The 14,384-nt window shown below is 43.6% G+C and overlaps 1 protein-coding gene across 1 annotated transcript in view; it reads left to right on the plus strand.

Moving 5' to 3' along the window:
* LOC306770685 (5'-AMP-activated protein kinase subunit gamma-2-like) overlaps positions 1 to 10,749 on the plus strand; it is a gene marked incomplete at both ends in the record, with an annotated part of 67,568 nt that extends 56,819 nt beyond the window's left edge. The window contains 8 exons of the mRNA XM_079259585.1: positions 108 to 273; positions 360 to 397; positions 528 to 674; positions 3,042 to 3,135; positions 3,611 to 4,069; positions 4,193 to 4,483; positions 10,083 to 10,190; positions 10,700 to 10,749. Coding sequence (XP_079115711.1) covers positions 108 to 273; positions 360 to 397; positions 528 to 674; positions 3,042 to 3,135; positions 3,611 to 4,069; positions 4,193 to 4,483; positions 10,083 to 10,190; positions 10,700 to 10,749 — 1,353 coding nt within the window. The remainder of the gene's footprint in view (positions 1 to 107; positions 274 to 359; positions 398 to 527; positions 675 to 3,041; positions 3,136 to 3,610; positions 4,070 to 4,192; positions 4,484 to 10,082; positions 10,191 to 10,699) is intronic.
* Between the last annotated feature and the right edge of the window lie 3,635 nt (positions 10,750 to 14,384).

Below are 14,384 nucleotides of genomic sequence, written 5' to 3' on the forward strand. Positions count from 1 at the left end.
GTGGTCCGGATGAGACCTGAGGATCTCAGTCTGGACCAGCTTCTGGATCAGGGTAGCTCTGTGAAAGTGGCCCTGACAGGCATCCTGTGTGTGCGTGTGTGTGTCAGGTGTGTGAAATGCCCATGCCGGCCTTCATGAAGCAGACTCTGGAGGAACTGGGCGTGGGGACATTCTCCAACATCGCCTACATCCACCCCGACACGCCGCTTATCACGGCGCTGTCCGTCTTCACGCACCGCCGCGTCTCCGCCCTGCCCGTCGTCGACCACAACGGTAACCGCCTACTTCTTCATCATCATCATCATGTGTCCACCCAGCTGTGGTGACGCTCTCTGACATGTCCTCCTGTGTGTCTGCAGGTAAAGTGGTGGATATCTACTCCAAGTTTGACGTCATTGTGAGTACAGACATTCTGCAGACCCTGTTGTTCTGATCCGATTGGCTAGTCGCCATAGCAGCCTGAGTGTGTGTGTGTGTGTGTGTGTGTGTGTGTGTGTGTGTGTGTGTGTGTGTGTGTGCGCACACAGAACCTGGCTGCTGAGAAGACCTACAACAACCTGGATTTGACGGTGACTCAGGCTCTGCGGCACAGATGTCAGTACTTCGAAGGAGTCATGAAGTGCAACAAACTGGAAACTCTGGAAACCATCGTGGACCGGATCGTCAAGGCTGAGGTAACTCACACCGAGATGAAGGTCTGCAGGCGACGTGGCCGAGATAGTTACTGATCCTGAGTCAGGAGCTGAGAACAGATCAGTACGAACAGCAGGTGTGGTCAGGAAAGTCGCTGGCCTCGTTATTCCCCAACCAGGTGATTCAAACTTTTTCTTCCACAAAGAGATAAAAAAAAAAAACAAGTTTATTTCTGAAACTGAATCAACATGAAGCCCTGCGAGCGTTGTTGTTTTATTGTTTTATGTGAATGACAGCAGGAAAACTGCAGCTTTTCCTCCTGAAGTCGGACACAAATGTAGAAAATTACTACAAAATAAAAGCAAATATAAAGAGGTAGCATTAAAAAATTATATAAAAACAAAGTAAAAAGTCATCCAGATGGAGATTAAGTAAGAAAAGGTTTATTTATTTAGCGCCTTTCAAGATAAAAATCACAAAGGACTTCAGAGCAAAACACAAAAACATTAAAACATAAATAACATAAAAAAAGAACATAAAAACAAATAAAACTAAGTAAAAACAAGAATTAGAAGAAATGTCTTAAGCTGCTTTTTAGAAGAGATCACCGACTCAGCCGATCTCCGGCTGAGAGGAAGGGAGTGCCATAAAGCAGAGGCCACTGCTGCAAAGGCTCTGTCACCTTTTGTTTTAAACCGCGTATGTGAAACCGCCAGCAGACCCTGGTCAGCAGATCCCTGACACCTGCTGGGAACGTATGGCTTTAAAAGGTCTCTAATATAGCCAGGCGATTGGTTATGTAGGGCTCTATAGGTTAAAACCTGGATTTTGAATTGAACTCTATAAGTAATGTGGAGCCGGTGCAGCTGGATCAACGAATTTTCATACATGCTACATATATCATCAACACATTCACTGTGTAGTTCCAACTTTAACCGAAGACCAATGTTAATATGTATTACCTTATATTATAAGTTTATTTAATAATGAAATCATATATCTATCTGTTGAAGAGACGTTACTTTCCATCCAGTTTTACGCTACGAGTGGCTCAAAGTGTTTCGGAAACTTCCATGCCGACATGGACCTCCGTTTGTTTTCCTACCTATTTGTATTTATGTTTGGCAAACTCACCTCTGACAGGATAAAAGATGTGATTTTCTGAACCAAAACATCTGTTTTTTTATAAAACCTGCAGGGTTTTTTATGTGAATGCATTTCCTATAAATGTTAATCAGGAATAAAGTGGTCCTTTTACCATCAGCAGCTGAGATTTGTGAGCATTTGTTCTGAAATCCCAACCAAGGACAATGCGAGCTGCTCCATTTTGCAGTCTGAAGCGTATTGATGATGTCTGCTGTGGCACTGGAACAGACGAAGTGAAGTTTTCCTTCTGACACGTTAACATAAAATAAACTGATGATACTTTATCAATCAGCTGATGGGAAATTATAAAACAGATTAAATGATGATTTACAGCCATACATATTGATCTGAACATTTTGCCAGCATGTTGCTGCTGTGAGAGCCGAACAGGCAGGTGAAACCATAAAACTGAACATCTTCGCTATAAAACCAGAAGTTTGGACTGATTTAATCAATTTTCAGAGTTCCGATCCAGGCATGGTCATGTCTTCTCCTCTGACTTTGTTTTAATCTTAGTGGTCTTCATCAATAGTTCTTCATCTAGCTTCTGACATTTTCTGCTTTTGCCTCAGTTTTGGGGAGTTTTTTCCTTCTTACTGTGTCCTCGCTCAGGATGGGAGATTGACTTGGACGCCCCAACTCAATCTGTTGGTTTCCTTATATAGGCTATTATGAATTGGCTTTCATTATGTTTTCTTCTCTGTCTGTGAAGCGTCTTGAGATGGCATTGCCGTGATTTTACGCTATATTAAGTTGAATTGAATTCTAGTCCAGTCCGAATCTCCGTCCCTTTTCCGAGGAATCCGTCTTGTTTACGCCGCGTACCTCTGACCTACGACTCATTTAGGCAGAAAAAAGTTCCTGGTTTGATGGATGAGCCAGTTTAGCTAGAGGTGGCAATTCCTGGTCCAGAAAGTAAAAGTCCTGTCCGGCAGCTGATCCAACTAGTTGGAACCAGCTGAATTTAATGAGCAGAGTTTATTTACCAGGTAAACAAGCCTGTTAGTGAAAACACCTGTTCTAAATGTACAGGTAGATCCAAAAACATGGCAGGACTTTTACTTTCTGGACCAGGAATGGCCACTTCTGCACATAGCAAAGTTTGTGTGTGTGTGTGTGCGTGTGTGTGTGCGTGTGCGTGTGTGTGTGTGTTCCTGTCATGTTGTTTACTTCGTGTTTTTAACCTTCTGACATTCAGCCTCCTGCAGTTGTGTATCCTCTGTGTAGTGACAGGTTTCTGACGTGAAGATGTGTGTGTTCAGGTCCACAGGCTGGTTGTCGTCGACGAGGAGTCTCGTATCGTCGGCATCGTCTCGCTGTCGGACATCCTGCAGGCGCTGGTCCTGACCCCCGCAGGTACACACTCCACCGGCACTGAGCATTCTGTACCCAGAACATAGCCCAGTATTTTAGTCCCGAGACCGAGTCTAAATCCTCAGAAACCAGTTGTGTGTGTGTGGTTTATTTAAAGACGCAGTGAGCAGTGTTTTTTCTGACTGAACGCTGACTGTGTGTTAGCCTGACGTTTACAGAGCAGCTCCGTCATCAAGCTGCTGCAGATCCGTTCTCCTGAAGCACAAGGCTCCAGATTTAAGCCCGCTTACGCCAGGCGGCGTTTACAGCATCACACACCCTCTGTGTTTACGCCTTTACCATCACACATCATAAACATAAGTTACAGAAAATAAAATACTTTCTATGTAGACCTGTAAATCAGCGACTGAGTCAGCAGCGTGTTCGTTGTTTCAGCTGCTCCAAGTCTAAACAACGGCGGCTGGACTCAGGCAGCCGACACCGAGCCAGACCTTCATCTGTCTCTCTGTGTCTGCAGGTCTGGGCAGGAAGGAGTCCATCCCCTCTCAGCCAACAGCCATCCACTTACCTGGACCAGAAACCGCATGTCAGACTGGACTGGACCAGGACCAGGAGCCTGGTTCAGAGACTGAAGGAAAACCTGAACTGGACCAGGACCAGGAGCCTGGTTCAGAAACTGAAGGAAAACCGGAACTAGAGCAGGACCAGGAGCTTGGTTCAGAGACTGAAGGAAAACCTGAACCGGACCACGACCAAATCCAGGAACCTGGTTCAGAGACTGAAGGAAAATCTGAACCGGACCAGGACCAGGATCCTGGTTCAGAGACTGAAGGTAAACCTGAACCGGACCAGGAACAGGATCCTGTTTCAGAGACTGAAGGTAAACCTGAGCCGGACCAGGACCAGGAGCCTGGTTCAGAGACTGAAGGTAAACCTGAGCCGGACCAGGACCAGGAGCCTGGTTCAGAGACTGAAGGTAAACCTGAGCCGGACCAGGAACAGGATCCTGTTTCAGAGACTGAAGGTAAACCTGAGCCGGACCAGGACCAGGAGCCTGGAGAAGACACGGAGACGGGCTCCCAGGATGCTGAGACTGCAGAAAGCTGCCAGCAGGAGGAGACAGGAGAAGAGGCAGGAGGACCCGTTATGGAGAAGGAGGTGATGGGCGGGACTGTAGAGGAGAACACAGAAAAGGAGGCTGAGGGAGAAATAACAGAAGAGGAGACACAGGAGCACGAAGAGGAGGGAGGCGAAGAGGAGGAGCCACAGAAAGAGGCAGAGGAGGACACTAAGGAGGAGGTGATAGAGAGGAACATGGAGGGCGAGTCAGAGGGAGAAACAACAGAGAAGGAGAAAGGAGCAGACACACGGGGAGAAGAGGAGGAGAAGGGTGGAGGTGAAGAGGAGGTGGCAGGTGGTGAAGAGGAGGATGAAGGAGAGCAGGAGGAGGTAAATGAGGGAGCAGGTGGGGAGGAGGCGGCGTGACATCATCCCGCTTCCTCTCTGGACTCTGAACCCACCTCCACACAGGAGAAGCCGCCTGCTGGAGGGCTGCGATTGGACAGCTGCTGTGGAGGTGGGAGGAGCCTGTGGATGAGGGAGGGTCTGCCTCCTGCTGGTGAAATCCTCCGCTGCATCGTCTACATGTTCAGATAAAAAGCTGTTAAATATCCATAAAGCTCAACCAGAACCTGATCCGGGTCCCGTAAACCCGGACACTGAGCGATTGGCCCACAGAGTTTTGTTTTAAAACGAGCCAATCGAAGAGCGACGTCGCTTGTGGCGATCGTGACGTTATGTAACAAATCGAATGTCTGCTTCTTACTTTGATGTAATGTTTTTAAGAATCTGTAAAAACGAGATTTTATTGTGAACTGAATGTGTTTCTAGTTCCTGCTGGTGTTCGAGACGACTGCGAGGGGGCGGGACTCCGCACAGTTTGGACCAATGACGGACTACAACAGATGAAATATAGATCTATATTATTGTTATGTATTCATGGGGACTTTGGGAAATTAAATCATTTAAGAGGCAGCGATAGCGGGAGGGAGAAGTGTGACGTCATCATGTTGGGTCTGTGACCTCACTGTGCTGTTGACTGAAGCGTTTCCATGGAGACAAAGTTTCTGAAAGGGATGTAGCGTCTGTGCTGCTGTGAAAACGATGAAATAAACCTGCTGATTTTCACTTTTTATTCAGTTTTCTTTATTTAAGCAGGAAGTTGCCAGCACAACTTCTATGGAGGCCCAGATGGGCCACATGTGTGCTTTTTAGATGCAGAATCAAGTTTTCATGTTTCTCTGCAGTAAATCTCAGTAATCTCTATGAAGCTGGTTTTTACAGTTGAAACATCTTTTCTGCCCGCTGTCTTTACCTCTGCTTGTTTGGTGCCAGAGAATCCAGTTTGAAATATTTTCAGAAAGTAAAAGCTTATTTTGTTGCTGAGCATGCTCAAGCAGCAGCAGGTGATTTCTGTGGAACTGAGACCAGTCCGACTGCATCGCTGTGGCTCATTTTCAGCATCACAACGACCAGAGCTGCAGCGCCGACAAACATCGCATCATAAATCACAGTAAGTTCATAAATTAATGTCTGGAATAAAAAAAAACATTTATCTTTTGACTCAGGTTTTTTCTGTTTGATAACATTTATGATGATTTCTGTTGTGTTTACATGCAGTTGTGCTGAAATGTCTCAGGTTTTTTCTGTTTGATAACATTTATGATGATTTCTGATGTGTTTACATGCAGTTGTGCTGAAATGTTTCAGCTTCTCCCATAAAACACTCTCAAAAATAGAGGTACAAGATAAGGACATTTCTGTACCTATAGGTACATTTTAAAGAAATGTTCTCTCAAAAGTACAATACTGGTTTTTAAGAGACCAGAAGCACACCTTCAGTGTACGAAAAAGGGTTCAAAGTGACATAAAGTACAAATTTGTACCATTTTAACCATAAGGGTACCTACAGCATTGAAAAATGTTTGTCGTGACAAAAACTATTGTTAGCAGCAGTGCTTTAAGTGGGCCAGTATGCAGCGGTACGCAGTACCGGCACTTTTAAATTCCATCCTTTTGCGTACCGGGACTATTTTTTACAGCGTATGGTGCACACTGGGACTTTTACCAGCGTTTCCTCAGCAATCAGTATACCCCCCTACGACTTCACCACATATTACAACTGATATTTGATGATTTTTTTTTTTTTTTTTAATTTTTAAAAAGTCGCCTCAAAAGAAATGTATTGTTAAGACCGGTTTAGACGCACAACACTTGCTGTAGCCCACAGTGTCAGTGTTTTGAGTTTTTGAAGATTATTTCTGGATTAAAGATAAGATAATATTGCTAAGTGGAATGGACCAGGCCTAATGCTGTGAAAAACATAAAAAACATAACTTGATAAGGTGAGGTTGAACTTGATAAGGTACAAAAATAGACCAGAACTGAAGGGTACAGAAATGTCTCTCAAAAGAGTACACCCCCAGCGACAAGCATTTGTACCTTTTTAGGTACAAGCTGGTACCTCTATTTTTGAGTGTGAAGAAAAGGCTGAATTTACTCAAATAACTAGAAACACAAAGAAGTAATCACAAATAAGGATTTGATCAATTGTAATTGGGTGAAAAGAGATGCTGCTTTTTAGGGGTGGGAAATCAAAATTCAAGATTTTTTGCTTCACAATTTTAAAATCGACTTTTTCTTTTAAACAAAAAAAAAATCAATTTTTCTTTTCAAATAACAATCTATTATAAATGTTTTGTCATTTTTAGAGTTTTTATTGATCTTTTTACTTGTCTTTTTGAGCATTACAGCAGCAGAATAATGGTCTGGTTACTCTGTTGTTTTTTCTAATTGAAATTAAGAAAAATGTCAAGCAAAAACGTTTAGTACTTTTTTTGTTTTTAGTCTACAAAAATAAGCGATATCGAAGAATTGTGAGAATCACAATGTAAAAACGAATCGGCACCCAAAAAAGCAAAATTGAATCGGGACAAAAGGGTGTCGTCACAGCCGTACTGCTTTTTAACTGCAGCTGAAAAGAAAAAACTGTCCAGACAGCTCGGACCAATTTGCTGATGAACCAGAAGTCTGACAGAGTTACAGAAACTCCCGATGCCGTGAACGCCTCAAAGGCTTCTTCAACTAAATGTTAGTTTTCAGGTCCCATCATGGATGCTTTTTTTTTCAATATTTCTCATGAACCACAATTCAAAACAATGTCAGGACTTTACTTTTTTTCCATTACAGTTCATTTCATTAACAGCTATGTTTCATTCCGTATTTAATAGGAAGATACCAGTACACATGAGCACAGCTGTACTTTCTGATGTTTAGCTCTGGAATATTTTCATTAAATAAAAACATATTTAATATGTTTTTGTGACGTATAAGAACCTTAATGTCCTAAATTTTGTCTAAAAGTTCCCTTTGTGTTATTCCAGTGTACAGTTATGTCCAGTGGTGTAGTGGTCCCTCAAGAAGTGAGTTTACTCTAAAACTTTTGCAGTTTTAGAAAAAGAATACTCAGTTTAGTTTACCCCAAAAATCCATCAGCATACTTGATCATTGTCGCATAATTTCTGCTGTTGGGTTTCAGAGGGAGAGTTATAGAATGATTAAACCAGTACTGACACACAGACTGGTGAGAGACAGGCTCATAGACATATATACATATATCTGTAATATATGTCTATGTTCAGGCTAAAGTTACCACAGCTGATGGCTTACTGCACCAGTGTAGCATAGCTAACGTTAGCTGATGTTATTAACTGTAAAAGCAGCATCACAGGGGGTTTAGAAGTGGGTATGCTCTATGCTGGACACACCACTGGTTATATCATATTGAAAGAAAGTAAAGTATGTTTTCCTTGTTAAAATCTGCTTTATGTGTCTCGGTTACACAGAATTTTGATCATCATCATTAATGAGATTATTCAGGTTGTGATCCGTGGTGGAGACCGTAAAATAACAGCAGGTTAAGAGGTATTTCTGAAGAACTGACTGGTTCCAGCTGGTTCAGGACTCATGGGCCAGGTGGAGACCGATGTGTCTGGCGGTTCTGTCCTCTGAGGATGTGGAGGATGTTTACATCTTTGGATTTTTGGTGATCGGGATTCTACTGATTGGCGCTGGCAGAGTTCTGATCTACCTCAAGACCCGTGAGATTCTGGCAACAACTGGCAGGTTGCCAGAATTCTGTAACGGTATGTGCCCGGCTAGCAGTGCACAGACTCTTGCGCTGATCGGACTCCACCATAAGCAGGATGCCAGTCTTGCCCAAACTGGTCATTTGGCCGAGGTCCCGGAGCTGGTCCACAGAATCGATAACAACATGGAGAGGATGTCTGCTCGGATCGGTGGAAATTGAGCCCGCCATTCGGCTGTTTTGAGCTGCCAGCCTGAGACCTGCTATGGACTCAAGGCCGAGGGCAAACTGTTTTCCTCGCCTGGAACCCAAACTACAATCATATGTAGATTCGGCTTCCCAGCGGCCTTGGGGCGGTGCAACCCCCCCTGAGAACAGAAGATCCAGGGCGGATTCCTGTTCATGATGAAACGATATGATAAAACACCATAAAAACAGAAGTTATGTCTTAAATCTGCCTGTCCTGATTGTAACCCCTCCATCTCACTTCCTAGCATTGCATTTGTTTCTTCAAATGTTTACTGTGATACTGGTGGGGTTTAGAGAAAATCAAAGAAAACTATCTACAAATTGCAGATCAATTACAGACCAATCTTTGTGAATATAAATCTGTACAAACAATAATATATGAGGAGGATCTGCTGGAAATCACTGCAAGTAAAAATGAAGAGTGATCATTATAAAGGATTACAAGTCGCGAAGCTTTTATTGTGCTTTTATTTTGAAAAACAGCTAGTTACATCTCGTGGGCTGCTCTCATGAGGATACACCTGTAACGTTGTAACAAACACTGCTGACAATGGTTGAGATTTGGACATTTCCTAAAGAGACTGAAATGCTTCCAAGCAGGTGTTGGTTTGTTCTGTTTCTATTTTACTTTGTTGAAACGTTATTTTACAAGCTGTGCGTGTTATTTTTCCTCGTTAAAGTGGAACTATTATGTGCATTTCAGGCTAATTTGTTTTTATTTCTGAGTCCAGAAGGGCTGAGATTGATGGAGTTATTGTCACAAATGGCTTTATTTACTTCAGACTGACCCTCTACGTAGGCTGTCAGATCAGCCTGCGGGCAAAACAAGTGGATTGAGACTCTTCAGCATTAAGCCCCGCCTCCCGCCACTGCACTACATCAGGAGCGTGCTTTCGCCGTCATTGTAACATCTCATAAACAGAAGGATGAGGCTAATATGAACTCAATAAAAAAAATAATAAAATACAATGTCAACACATAGCATACAGCCCTACATGTTGGAACCTGAATCAGACCCTGAAAACGAAGTGGAAAACAGCAACCCACAGCAACGAATGCAGCAGGATGTCTCTCTTTGGTAAACTCACCAGCCATCGTTGGAAATAACTTTATCCCACGTTTTCCACCCGCCTGATGTATTTGTACATGCCCTTGTTAACCAGTAGAAGGTAACCAATCACCGAACCTTATCCCCCGGGATGTCACAAGGATTTCCAAGTAGAAAAAAAACTCTAAAACGACGCGTTTTTCATTGCCATGGAAACCGAACGGAGAGCGTGCTGGAACTCAAACTCAAACATGCGTTTAGGTGATAAAAAACAGTGCCGTTCACATGTCTGATGAGGATTCAACACTGTAACACTGTAGAAAGCTCAGAAAACTCCAAATACCATAATAGCACCCCTTGAAACTCACACAAGCTCTGTTTTTTTTTCTCTGTTTAATATTTTGTATACAGTTTTCACAGTGAATTTTGGGGAAAATGCGACTTGTCTGCCTGTGGAGCACTTTACTCCAGCTGTGGATGCTGTAAAATACTTTCTGAATAAAAGTGCTGTCTGCAACTGAAGTTGATTGTTGTCTGTTCTCTCAGATTCAGCAGAAACACCAGGGGCCTCATTTACGAAGCTGTCGCACGCACAAAACCTGACGTACGCCAATTATAGTCAACTTTTGGGATTTATCAAAACACGATTTGGGGGTAAAACGTCCCTACCTCCACGCCAACTCTGACTATGGCGTACGCACAAAATCTGGAGAAACGGGAAACGGCGACACCAAAGGCAGAAAATAAAACCAAAGAAATGGTCTGAAATTTGAGACATTTGTTCAAAATTGAATATAAACATTTATGCAGAATGTTGTACATTAACAGCATTTGCAAAAAAAAAGAAGAAGAAAGAAAAGAAAAGAAAAAAAACGCACATTTAATATTGTTCCTCCACCACGTAAAACATCAACCACTAAAATGTGTTCTGAAACGAAGCAGTTCTGCGTGTTATAAAAGCCATTTCACGCAATAAGTCGACCAGAAGTTGCCATAATAATAAAGCTCTAAATGAATCATTGCATTAAAATGACGTGATAACCCATCATTAGGTTGATCATGGTGTTTCCTCCACCTCCAGAAGTACAAAACTTGAAGTGATGGTTGGATATAAAATGCACCCAAATGCGTAAAGGCGCACAGTGGCTTTTCTGTCCCTGCAGATGAGCTTGGAGACTCTGGAGTCGAGCCGGCACCTTCCAAAGGGAAGTGAATGATGGGTTGGGGCTGATCACTCCTTTTCCCAACCCAGAGCGCAGAACAGAACTATTTTCTGCACAACCAGACACGCCGTGGTGTAGCGGCCATCGGGGAGATGGAGGCAGGCAGAGGTGCCTCGATGCCCAGGAGGAAACCTGTGTAAAATGTATACAGATAGTGGAGACGCTACATAACATGGTACTAAATGACTTTCAGCGCTTCACCTCCGTTCACCTGATCAATCATCCAATCTGAATGATTGTGCTGTCAATCATCCTCTCACGTTGGAACCAAACGCTGCTGCTTTACGTCTAGAAGTGATGCAACACATCAGAGGTCATTTATTCACAAGTTTATCTTTAGTGTCGTTTCTGTCAGGGTGGTGTTTATTTCTCTCCATCTCCTGCACTTCCTCCTTCATGGCTATTATTGTGCCTGCTGGGGGGCACAAGGTGGAATCACTGGCCTCCCCTCTCTCCGACCACATCTGCAGCGCTGCAACCCAGCAGGGACACACAGGAACACCAGTATGTTCCCAGTGAATAAACTGGAGTCAGAGACGTCTCATTTATGTATGTTTATTTTATAATATGAAACAAAGGAATGAATCACTTTCAGCATAATCTGGAGCATTTTGTTCCAGTGTATCTCTGGACTTGTTCATTTTCCCCACCAGCTTCTAATCTGTGGCAGCAAACCCTCCCCCCCCCCCCCCCCCCCCCCCCCCCACCTCCCACCTCTCCCCCCACCCCAGGTGAACATCCTCCTCCTGTGGAAGAAGATGCAGCTATTTTACAACCTCATCAATGAGAATTTCTGCCTCATTTTCCAAAAAAATTCCTCTTTCTGGCTTTTTTTTCCTGCTGAACCGCCATGGAAATGAGATCATTAATATTTATCAGGGTGTTCACCTGACATTTTATGGCCAACATGTGGGCGTGACAAGATGTACCCTCATGTGCGCAACATTTAGTGTTGATCCTGATTTATGAAGCGAAACAGGCGTGGGACGTGCGTGCGCACTGCTTTGTAAATCAGGAAGTTTTTTTGCGCCGTATTTCCTGTTTTCCGTACGTACGCCACCTATAGTCCGCGTTGCTACGCACAGTTTGATAAATAAGGCCCCAGAGCGGTGTTCAAAGTTTCCTCTGACTCCCACTGTTTGCTGGTTTTAACAGGAAACCAAGATGGACGAGGTGGATATCTTAAACATCCTGGAGGAGCTGGATGATGGTGAATTTGAAAACTTCAAGTGGTACCTAAAGAAGGAGTCATGGAACGGCATCTCGGCCATCAAAGCGGGCCAGTTGATGAAGGCAGAGAGGCGTAACATCGTAGACCTGATGGCGCAGAAGTTCAAGCTGGATGGAGCCGTGCAGGTGATGCTGAGTGTGCTAAAGAAGATCAGCAGGAACGACCTGGTGAAGGAAGTACAAGCTGCTGCTTCAAAGCACGAAGGTCAGTTCCAGCCAGAAACGTTGTGCTGCGGTCGCCTCAGAATGAAATCAAACTGAGACGCTTTCAGCGTGAAGCAGCAAGTCAGACAGATTTGGCCTAAATAGGACCCACATTAACCATATGTGGCCTTAATGACATCTATGGATCCACCTGCAGTGACCTGATTCACCGCTGTGGAACTATCATCCCATTTCCAGCTTTACCAGTAAAATATCTGGTTCAGCTTCTGCCCCGGTGTTCCAGTGGTTCTGTGCTGTCCTGACTCCGTCTGAGACCAGTATGAAGACAATGGGTTTGACCAGAGATCCCCAACAAATCCTGCTCTCCTGCATACGTTCTATGTTTCCCTGCTTCAACACACCTGACTCAAATTAATGTCCAGTAACAGACTTTAGCAGAGTAAATCAGAGTTTCATTTCATTTAATCATGTGTGTTGCAGCAGGGAAACATCTAATACCTGCAGGACAGTGAGCCTCAGGACCAGGCTTGGGACCGCCGATGTGGTCTGCAGCCTGGATCAGAGCCAGGTTGTTGTTCTGTTGTTCAGCCACAAGATGGAGACGGCACCTGATGCGTCGAGAGGGAAGACAGACTGGACGTCATGGTGACTTCAAATTGGCGTTTCATTTTCATCCACAAAGAGCTGAAAACATCAACAGTTCATGTTTGATCTGAACAGAATGAGTATCTATAGATTTAAAATGAAGATAGATTTATAGATTATTAATCCGCCAGACAGTCAAGCAATCACATCTGAGCTCAAAAGAAGACCCCGAACAAAATCCAGGAACTTCCAAAAACCCGACTGGAAAAAGAGAAATCTGAAATTCTGAAAAGCCAGCAAGAGGCTGCTTGTACAGATAAAACAAAATAAGGCTGATTTTCCTCTTACATACTGTTTCCTCACAGTGAAGCCTTGATCAGATTATAATTCATGTTAAGTCATACAAGGAGTTGCAAAAATATGCTTATTTATAATTAAATCTTTCATTCTTTTAGTGGTTTATTTATGTTCTTTCCTGTAAAGTGTATTGTAAATACACACACCTCTATGTTCTGCCCGCCTCTCCTGGTCCACCTCAGATGTGGATTAGATAAAACGCCGAAGCTCGTCTCATTTCTCAGTGTTTATCTTTGAAACTTCATCTTGAAGCCCTGCAGCATTTGGACTCATCCGTGTCTTGTCTTGCCTCCTCCTCCAGATTCTGTCCCGGAAGAGACTCTGGATGCTCCGGCTCAGGCTCAGGCTCAGGCCGTCACATCAGAAGCAAAGCTGGCATCGCGTCGCTCCGAGTTTGTCGACAGAGTGTCTAATCCAGTTCTGCTCAATCTGCTGGACAAACTGCTGGACCAGGGGGTGATAACTGATCATGAGATGGAGTCTGCTCGAACCTTCAACAGGGCAGAAAAGGCCAGACATGTGATCGACATGGTGCGTAAGAAGGGGTCTCGGGCCAGCTCCGCTCTGATCGCTGCTCTGAATGAGGTGGACCCCTGCCTGTCAGAACACCTGAACCTCAAATAAAGCTGTTTGTGTTTCAGCTTCAGGTCTTTGTTCTGCTGTAATGAATCAGTGAAGAAGAGTAAAACCTGAAGCTGCCTGCAGCTCAGAACATCTGTTCTTAGAAACCTGCAGGAATCAGACGCTCGGTCCCAGTCGGATCAGGATCTGAGTTAGTTTCTGTCTGTCTTCATGATTGTTTGTTGGAAAACAATGATCCCGATTAAAAGCTTCATTGATAAAGTTAATTGTGAGTGGGACCTTGATTTTACTGTCAACTGTGCTCCTGACACTCAGAGCAACTTACGAGGTTTGTTGGACTTTTATGACAAGTCTGCGTCACATGAACATCTAGTGAAGGTTTTTGAACTTTGCTGAAAAACATGATAATAAACGATAAGTGATTAAATATGATAGTACGCACATGTTAAGAAACCTGGATATATTTAAATAAAACAAAGATGTGAAGGACCGCCCATCACACACAGAAGTGATCATCACCTGAAGAAGACTTGCAACCAGAAATGACGTCAGGATGATGTGTTGATGCTTCTTTTGTTCTGTAACCTGAAATCATTTGAAACGTATTTTTACATTTATTTCCAACTTTTTTTTTTTTCCCCAAAAGAGCAAAAACGCCTACACAGCAGAACAGATCTAATATCATAGTAGGCTACTTTCTTCACTT

Source organism: Telmatherina bonti, assembly GCF_933228915.1.
Source record: "Telmatherina bonti genome assembly, chromosome: 20".
Lineage (NCBI taxonomy): Eukaryota > Metazoa > Chordata > Actinopteri > Atheriniformes > Telmatherinidae > Telmatherina > Telmatherina bonti.